This window comes from Pteropus vampyrus, unplaced genomic scaffold (assembly GCF_000151845.1).
Source record: "Pteropus vampyrus isolate Shadow unplaced genomic scaffold, Pvam_2.0 Scaffold3, whole genome shotgun sequence".
NCBI lineage: Eukaryota > Metazoa > Chordata > Mammalia > Chiroptera > Pteropodidae > Pteropus > Pteropus vampyrus.
In genome coordinates this window covers 3122648-3131926 of record NW_011888784.1, presented here as the reverse complement: position 1 = coordinate 3131926, position 9279 = coordinate 3122648, and the positions used below count along the sequence as shown (strand labels likewise).

Sequence of the window (9279 nt, the reverse complement as noted above, 5' to 3'; positions counted from 1 at the left end):
GAAGACATACAAATGGTCAGTAAGCACAAGAAAAGCTTTGAAAACATTATGCTAAGTGAAAGAAGCCAAAGGTCACATAATACATGATTTCATGATGCTTGTGATATTGTGAACAATTTGTGGTAAGAAATGAATATATTTGTTCTTTGCCCCCTTTTCTGGCACACAGCTCTTACAGCCCTTAGTATTTCCTAAATGATTAGAACAAAAAAGGTGCCTTATGTTAATGGGGTGACTTTTGGACAGCACCTAAGGTTGGAGGCTTGATGTCAGAGGAACCAACCATGTGTTTAGATGGTTAGAACCTGGAGTCCTACCCCTTGACCTCTTGAGAGGGGAGAAGGGCTGGAGGCTGAATCGGTCACCAATGGCCAATGATTTAACCAATCATGCCTGTCTAATGAAGCCTCCATGAAAATCCAAAAGGAAAGGGTTCAGAAAGCTTCTGGGTTGGGGAACCAGAACACTTTCATGTTCCACTGTGCTGGGCCCCAAACAACATGAGGACAGAAGCTCCTTTGTTTAGGACTTCACCCTATGTATCCTTCATCTGGCTGTTCATTTGTATCCTTTAATATTCTTTGGAATAAACCTGTAATCTAGTGAGTAAATGGGTTTCTCTGAGTTCCATGAGAGGCTCTAGCAGTTCATCAAACCCAAGGAGGGAGTTGTGAGAACCTCTGATTTATAGTTGGTCAGAAGTACGAGTAACCTAAACTTGCGATTGGCATCCTGAGTTGGAGCGGGTTGTTGGAAGCTCCAATTTGTAGCCAGTTGTCAGAAGCCCAGTTAACAACCTGGGCTTGCAACTGGCGTCTGAAATAGAAACCGGTCTTGTAGGACAGCCTTTACCTATGGAATCTGATGCTATCCCTGGGTAGTGTCAGAATAGAGTTGAATTGCAGGATACCCAGCTGGTGTCCCAAGCATTGCTTGGCAGTGTTGGGGGAAAACCCCCACATTCACACATTGAAATTGGGTTCAGAGTCTTTAATGCTCTACATCATATGTCATCAGAAAAACACAAATTAGTATTATTTTTCCTTTTTCAGTCTCGCCCTGCTTTCCTCAACCCTCTCAAGCCACCCCCCAATTCCATCTTGGAGTCTCCTAGTACTCTTCAGTTCTACGCCCAAAGGCTCCCTAAAATCTCTCGGTGCCCCCACCCTTCCTCCTCAAAATGGGAGGGGGTAAAATTTTTATTCATATTTAGGTTCACAAGATTGAAATCTTTATCCCACAAGTGAGCATGGGTACTTAATTAAATTCTAATTAGGACACTATCAATATCCTATTTAGCCACATAGCTCTTGTGCTCCACAGTCCAAAAAAACACAAATTAAAATAACAATGAGATACCACTATACACCTATTAAAACGGCCAAAGTCCAGAACACTCACAACAGCAAATGCTGACAATGATGTGGAGCAACCGGAACTCTCATTCATTGCTGGCGGGAATGCAAAATAGTACAGACACTTTGGAAGACAGTTTGGCAGTTTCTTACAAAACTGAACATATTCTCACCATATGGTCCAACAATCATGATGCTCCTTGGTATGTACCCAAATTAAAAACTTATATCCACACAAAAACCTGCACATGAATGTGTACAGCAACTTTACTCATAATCACCAACGCTTGGAAGCAACCAAGGATGTCTTCCAGTAGGTGAATGGATAAACTGTGGTACATTCACACAATGGAATATTATAAAGTGCTAAAAGGAAATGAGCTATCAAGCCATGAAAAGATGTGGAAGAAACTTAAATGCATATTACTTAGTGAAATAAGCCAATCTGAAAATGCTACATACTAAGATTCCAACTATACGATATTTTGGAAAAGGCAAAACTATGGAGATAGTTTTAGACCACTGAAACAACTCTGTATGATACTGTCTCAGTAGATACATTTGTCCAAACCCACAGGATACACAACACCATGTGGACCTTATGGACTTTGGGTGAGAATGATATCAATATAGGTTAATCAATTGTAACAAATGTACCACTCTGATGGGGGATGCTGATAATGGGGAAGACTATGCAAATGTGGGGGCAGGGGCATATGGGAAACTTCTGTATCTTCTGCTCAATTTTGCTGTGAACCTAAAAAGGCTGTAAAATATAAAGTATAAAAAAAAAAAATACTGTAGGAAAGGCACCATGCCCTTAAGAGTTCAATACAAATTTCAAAGGAAACAGACAGCTAAATAAATACTGGAATGCTTTTCTCTTCTCTCTTTGCCTGACAAAACTTTACAGATCCTTCAATGTCCAACTCAAATACCACTTTCTCGGTGATGTCTTCCCCAACTTCCGGGCATACTTACTCCACTTCTTGAGATCTCATCCGGCTATCACAGTGCTAACACGTTATAGGAGTTCCCAAAATTCCGTGAGCAACAGAATCACCTGGAAGAGCTTGTTAAAACAAACTTCTTGCTCCTGACAAGATCTGGATTTACAGATTCTGATTCGGGAGCCTACGAATTTCTCTATCTTCCATCCTCCCAGATGATGCTGATGCTGTTGGTTCATGGACCACACTTTGGGTAGCACTGTTATGGTTCATTCTACATGTGGCTGGCTCCCATAAGGCTGACAGCTCAAGGAATATAGTAGGCACTGAATAAACATCTTACTCTTTTCTGCTTCTTTTTATCAGCCTCTTCCTGTAAGTCTTGCAGGGCTCTTTGCACAAGCTTCAAGTCCAAGTCCTGCTCTTCTCTGTATTCCTGCTGAATATGTTCTATCTTCTCTCGGAGAGCTTTTTGCAAAGTGGTCCTAATTTCCTGTTTCGTCTTCTGTTTCTTTAGCTTCTCCTGCTCATTCTCAAGTTTCACCTGAGCTTTGTCATTTTCCTAAGGTAAAACAATAATGAAGACAATGCATCAGAACAGTTGGACAAAACAATAAATTAATGCATTTCATTCAAGTGATAGGAAGAAAGGGTTTCTTAGAAATATACACACCTGGATTTAGAGGGACTATAAGAAATAAAACTCACCTTTTCATTTCTGAGTCAGCAATAAACCTTTGTAAAATTGATCTGTATGTGTAATTATAAAGTAATAAATAGTTGTCGAGTTCGAAATGCAGAAAAGTATGAAGAGAAGTCATCTTTAAACCCAGTACTCATCACTCACCATTACGCTTAAGTTTTCAGTGTACTAGACTTCTAGACTTTTCTCTTCTATGCAAATCTGCAATCTGCACGTCTTGATTTGGATACATTAGTAAGCAACAGTAAGAGTCCAAAAACGGAAATGTGCACATTAGCTAAATATAAAACTAAACTTTCCGCATTTAACTTTTTACAAGTATCCCCCCATTCTTCTCACCTTTTCATCTTTCTGACCCTCCTGGCTGGCTTAATTGCCTGGCTTGTCAAGCAGTTTTAACTAGGGTACCAATGCTGCTGGGCATTGTGGATTTGGTAGAAAATCTGGGGATGGTGTAACTGAAGCATTAGTCCTCCTGCCAGAGGCAGCTGAACTCTCCTGGAGGGATAAGTACTTGCCCAACTGAGACAGGAGATAATGTAGTAATAGTGAAGATGAAATACAAATCCCAATTTGACTTGATTCAACCGAAACTCACACCAGCCATGATTACTGGTTTATGAGAGGGGAGGTATGCACTAGACATTTCCATTAATGCCATGAGCAGTACATCCCCACTGAATTGTAAGGATCAAATGAGATAATATAAGTGAATATATTTGGCAGTCTCTAAGGAAAAGCAATGGGTACCAAACATGAAAGCCAGGCCACACTTTTTTTAAAAGATTAACCACGCGAGGAGGAAGCAATTAGCCAAATCCAGACTACGAGACAGGTAGAGTAGGGATAGAGAGAACATATTCAAGATTAAGAGACTAAAAGTCGTTTGCCATGTTTTGGTTTCACCGGGATAGCTCTAATTGAACACCTGTTGTGCCAGTGCCACGAACTGACCGGACCCCTTTGTCTTAAACGCACCCTGGTTTGAATACTGAACAAGTCGTCACTCTTTCTAAAAGAGACTGAGAACAAACATGTTCAGATTCTGATTTAATAGCAAATAATTTAAAGAATGATGGAAATTTTTTTGCTGATTTTAGATGATAAAAACGAACTGTTGTCAATTTTTTTAGGTCTGACATTGGCATTGCGTAAGAAGATGTCCTTAATTATGTTGTTGCTGAGATGCACTAGTTGAGGTGTATCGAAGGGGGAAATGAGATTTCTGGGATTTGTTTTAAAACATGAGAACAGAGGGGATAGAAAGGACAGAGGAAACCAATATGGCAAAATGTTAAGCCACTGAAACTGGGAAATGGATACATGGAGATTCATTGTACCCATTGCATTTAAAGTGTTCATAATAAAACATTTAAAAAGGTGGAATTTATATAACATTCTCAAAATCACAAAATAATAGTGACAAACAACATATCAGGGGCTGCCAAAGGTTAGGGTTGAGGGAGACTGAAACTATAAAGGAGCAGCTGGAAGTAGTTTCTCTGGGTGATGGAACAGTTCTGTGTCCTGATTTTGGTAGTGGTTACATAAATCTATCCGTGTGATAAAATTCCATAGAACTATACCATTCCCCCGAAGAGTACACGTAAAAACTGGTGAAATTCAAAGAAGATTTTAGTTTAGTTAAATAAGGACTAACTTTAGCTGAAAGTATTACACCAATGTAAATTCCTGCTACACACACACACATACACACACACACACACACACACACACACACGTAAAGGAATGTTTGGTTATAAAAGGGCACACAGGAACTCTCTACTATTTTTTGCAACTTCTTGTGAGTCTAAGAGTTCCAAAAAATTTTTTTAAAACGTTGTTAAAGAAGTGTAGAAATAGCTAAGTGTATGATATAATAAAAAATAAATATTTGATCTTTGTCCTGGTTCCTAGCACATAGCTCCTAAAACCCTTGGAATCACCAAAGTGATAAGACGATCTTTTGTACCCTAAGATGACTGGTGGCTGGAGCTTCAGGATGAGGGCTGGTAAACAGAAAGACCAAACCATGTGATCAGAGGTTTGAAACTTTCATCTCTGCCTTTTGACACCTAGTGAGGGGAGGGAAACCAGAAATGGAGTTCGATCACCTGTGGTCAGTAATTTAATCAATGATGCCTACATAATGAAACCTCCATAAAAACCCCAAATTACAGGGTTCGGAGATCATCTGGGTCGGTGAACATATCGAGGTGTTGGGAACGTTGCACGTCCAGAAAGGGCATGGAAGCTCTGTGCACCACCTCCCATACCTGCCCTATGCATCCCTTCCATTTGGCTCTCCCTTTTATATCCTCTACGGTAAACCAGTAATGGAAGACAAAGCATTTTCCTGACTTCTACGAGTTGTGTTAGCGAATCATCGAACCTGAGTGACAGTCATGAGAACCTCTGACTTTGCAGCCACGTTGGACAGAAGTGTAGGTAACCTGGGGACCCACTAACTTGTGACTGGTGTCTGACGTGGGGGCCATCTTGTGGGGCTGAGCCCTTAAACATGTGGAATCTGACAGTATCTCTGGATAGTTAGTGTCAGAATTGAATTGAATTGTAGGACACCTAGTTGGAGTCCACACAAAATCAGAGAATTGTTTGGTGCGAGAAAAAAGCCAGTACATGGTACCAGAATGCCGGAAGTAAAAATGACTCACTAGGTATCTTACACCAGAGGATGGATCCATATAAGGCAGTCTGGGGGCAACCATTTTGATGGTCTAAGAGAAGCTAAAATATTTTTATACATCTTCTACTAAACTCTTTGAAAGAAAACTGTCTCAAACCCAGAGAAGGCTTCTAGGACTCTGAAATACCTGACATCTGTTATGGTTCCAAATTTCAATACTCGAGATTGCCCAGGAAAATAATACTTTTTTCCTAAATTTAGTGGTACTAAAGTATCAGTTGCCGAAAGCTTTATATACATATAAAATTGCTACTTTTTCAAGTGTTTTCACATGTTTCCAGTGATAACTCTAACTTCTATACAGTACGGACAGTGATCTTGTTGAAACGAAATTAAATTATCGATGTTGGTGGCCAGAGGGCTGAGGTAGCTGTTGTATGGCACTTTTTCATAGGATTTGGAAACTGTCAATTTCTATATCAAAGAATGGGAAATGTTGCCAAATTGTCACCAGACTTCCGTAGTACAGCCAGTGATTACCCCATTTCATCCTCACAACAAGTAGCTTTTCCTTCGTTTTTCACATGAAGAAACTAAGTCACAATAGCAAAGTAACTTGCCCTGTACAATGGGCTGGCACTGTTAGCTGGGCCTTGAAACCCCAGGCTCTGACCATGTTGCCCTGTGAACCAGCCCAGGCCATTAGGTAAACCGTACAGTAACAGGCCTGCAAACTGCGTACTGTGCCCACTGAGCTGATCGTCCCGCAACAAGCATTCTAAAAGGCCCACCAAAAAGCGCGCCTCTTCTTCCTTCAGCTGCCGCGCTGCCTGCCTCTGCGCCTTGAGGCCCGTGATCTGGGCGTTGAGCCCCAGGCGTGTGTTCTCCACCAGCTCTTTCTGTCTCCTCGCCTCTTCCGCTTCTCGCTTTTCCTTGGCTAATCGGTCTTCTTCCCAGAGCTTTGAGAACATCTGCTCTTCCACCAGTTTTCGTCTTTTCAGCTCCTCATTAAATGCAATCTGTGCTTTCCGCTCCTCGCACACCTTCTTCTGATGGACACCAAACAATTCGACACGGAGCTCCTCACAGCGTTCTCTGAAAGGAGAATTTTAAAAAGGCAAAGCCAAGCCTTTCATGAGACCCTGCTCTATTTACGCACATATCTGTACAGGCAGACACTGAAGTAAGAAAAGCAAAAGATCTGGATGTAGGCACTCCAAGCAGAGGGAACATGTGACGGGGCAGCATGGGGGCAGGCGCCACGATGTCACAGACAAAATACAGGCACGGGAGAGAGAGACCCAGCAGGCTTTTTGAATCCTAGTTTGGACATTTCTTATGTGAACTTGAATCAAAAACTGGACTTCTCTGAGCCTGTTTCTTTATCTGTAAAACCTTTCAAGGTTCTGGTAAGGAAGGATCAGAGATAATGGCTGTAAATGCCTGGTAGAGAAGAGGAGCTCAATAAATGGTAACTGTTATTATCACTGTGGTGGAAAGAGAAGGGAGAAGGTCCGTGCAACATGACAAGGGGATTAAAGCTTTGTTGAGGAGAGACCCCACATGCACATCCAAGGAGAGATCCAAGGTTAGAGTCAGCACGGCATGACGAGGTTTCCCCACTGCCCCTGGGCTCACTCCCAGGCAGAGTGCATGCCACTGAAGGGGTTTCTGCCAGAGCTGAGAAAACAGCCCTATTGTTGCCTTTTCACACACGCTTATGTCACCATTGGAGAAATACTCTCTCAGTAAGTGTTTAGACCTCATCCTTTCTTTCAGTCTTAGTAATTCAAGTCTCTTCAAAAGTTCTTTAATGAGCCCTTTTTAAATTAAAGGGCTGTGATTTTCAACAATGTCTACACTTTAGAATTACTTAAGGATATTTTCAAAATCCTACTCCCCACTTCTTCCCTCCCCTACCCCCAGACCAGACTAGCTAAATCAGAGTAACTAGGGGTAGGACCCAGGCAACTGTACTTTTTTAGAGTGCCTCAGGGGGTTCTGGCAGACAGCCACGTGTGAGAACCTCTGATTGAAGGCAATGTTTATAAACAAGTCTTCCCATTTTCTAAATCAAAATCAGCGTCAAGAAGCTGAAGTTTAATAATGGGTATAATAAAGAACTTTTGATGAAATTTTAGTTGCTAAGACTAGGATTAGTCTCTCATTTCCCTAACTAAACTGGAATCTCTGTGAGTGATGGGACTCAGGAATACATTCCAGGAATACATGCCCTATATTACCCACCCAATACCCAATAAATAATTATTGGTTTAACTGATATACGGTCATGCTTATTAGCTACATAAATGATACAAAGCAGTTACCCATATTCTGTGGAAAGCTCAAAGATAACAGAAGTTAAAATTACTAGGTTATCAGAGAAACAAAACACTTTAACAATGAAAAATGAATTCACTTGTCTGAAATCCGTCAGTGAAATTCTATCAGTATTGACCATGATAACTTATTAAAGTCCTTCCCAATACTATGATTAATACTCTAGGAAAGTTGTTCAATTAATAAAATTCTAAAGCCTAAGAATAACAAGTACAGCTTTCTTCCTAACTACAAAACAAATACATAGTCATTGCAGAAAAATTGTATGTATATAGAAGAGTATGAAGACACTAAAAATACTTAATCTCACTACCAAGAGATAACTGCTATTAACATGTTAGCGTATTTCGTTCCAGTCTTGTGCGTCTGCGTTTTTATTAGAATTGGGATCATTCCGCATAACTATATACCTATATCAATAATTCCTTGTACCTTAACTTTTCTATCTAATGTTATATTGGGAATGTTTCCTCATGAAATATTTTTAAAAATAATTCCTAACTTCAAAACTTTATTATAGTTTACTAAGCTCTGTAATATAGGATGGAGCTGATAAATATATCGTAGTTTATTTAAACATTTCCCTATTTGATGAACATATAGGTTACTTCTGACTTCTATTGTAATGTTGCAGTGAATATTCTTAAATGTAGCTCTTTCTGCTTGTCTCTGATGATTTCCTTAAGTCAATTCCCTTCCTTAATATAAAATCAGAGTACAAAAACGTTGTTGAGGCAGTTGATGATGTATGTTGTCTAAGAAGCCAGAATTAACACTTCATGAAGGTGCCCATATCAAGTATTTCTTTAAATCAGTAGGTCTTCAAATGCTTTTAATTATGTATCCTTTTCAGTAAAAAAAATTCTAAGCACCTACAAATGAGATTATTATTTATAAACTATATGAAGTTACTACTAACAAACTATTAAATACATGCAAAAATTAAAATTAAAAAGAGATGAGATAAAAAATGAATATCAAATATTTTTCCCCTACATCCTAATGATTCGCCTATTCACTTGACCTTAAGAAGTCTTGATTTAGGGATCCTCACTTTTATTTACAGATAGATAGAACAGCTACCTATTTTAATGATAAAAATCATTGATAAGAGGAAAACTTTTTGTTTGTGAGTGCTTTCCATGATCCTTTCGCACATAAAATCTTATTTCATCCTCACAAACTTCTTACAGCTCAGATGTAGCAGCAAGTATTATCCCTATTTTAGAGTTAAAGCAATTGAAACCCAGGGAGCCTAAGTGTCTTCTCAAGCCACATAGCCAG

At 39.8% G+C, this 9279-nt stretch overlaps 1 protein-coding gene across 6 annotated transcripts in view; it reads right to left on the bottom strand.

The window, feature by feature from the left end:
- The window catches only part of CFAP53 (cilia and flagella associated protein 53), a 40181-nt gene that overhangs the window by 24552 nt on the left and 6350 nt on the right, over positions 1-9279 (bottom strand). For all 6 annotated transcript variants that reach the window (XR_002780617.1, XR_002780614.1, XR_002780619.1 and 3 more), the window contains exons 4-5: positions 6447-6750; positions 2649-2867 (exon numbers count right to left, since the gene is read on the bottom strand). Coding sequence is in view for 3 of the 6 variants with exons in the window: in XM_011360613.2 (XP_011358915.1) it covers positions 2649-2867; positions 6447-6750 (523 nt within the window). In the remaining 3 variants the exon portion in view is untranslated. The remainder of the gene's footprint in view (positions 1-2648; positions 2868-6446; positions 6751-9279) is intronic.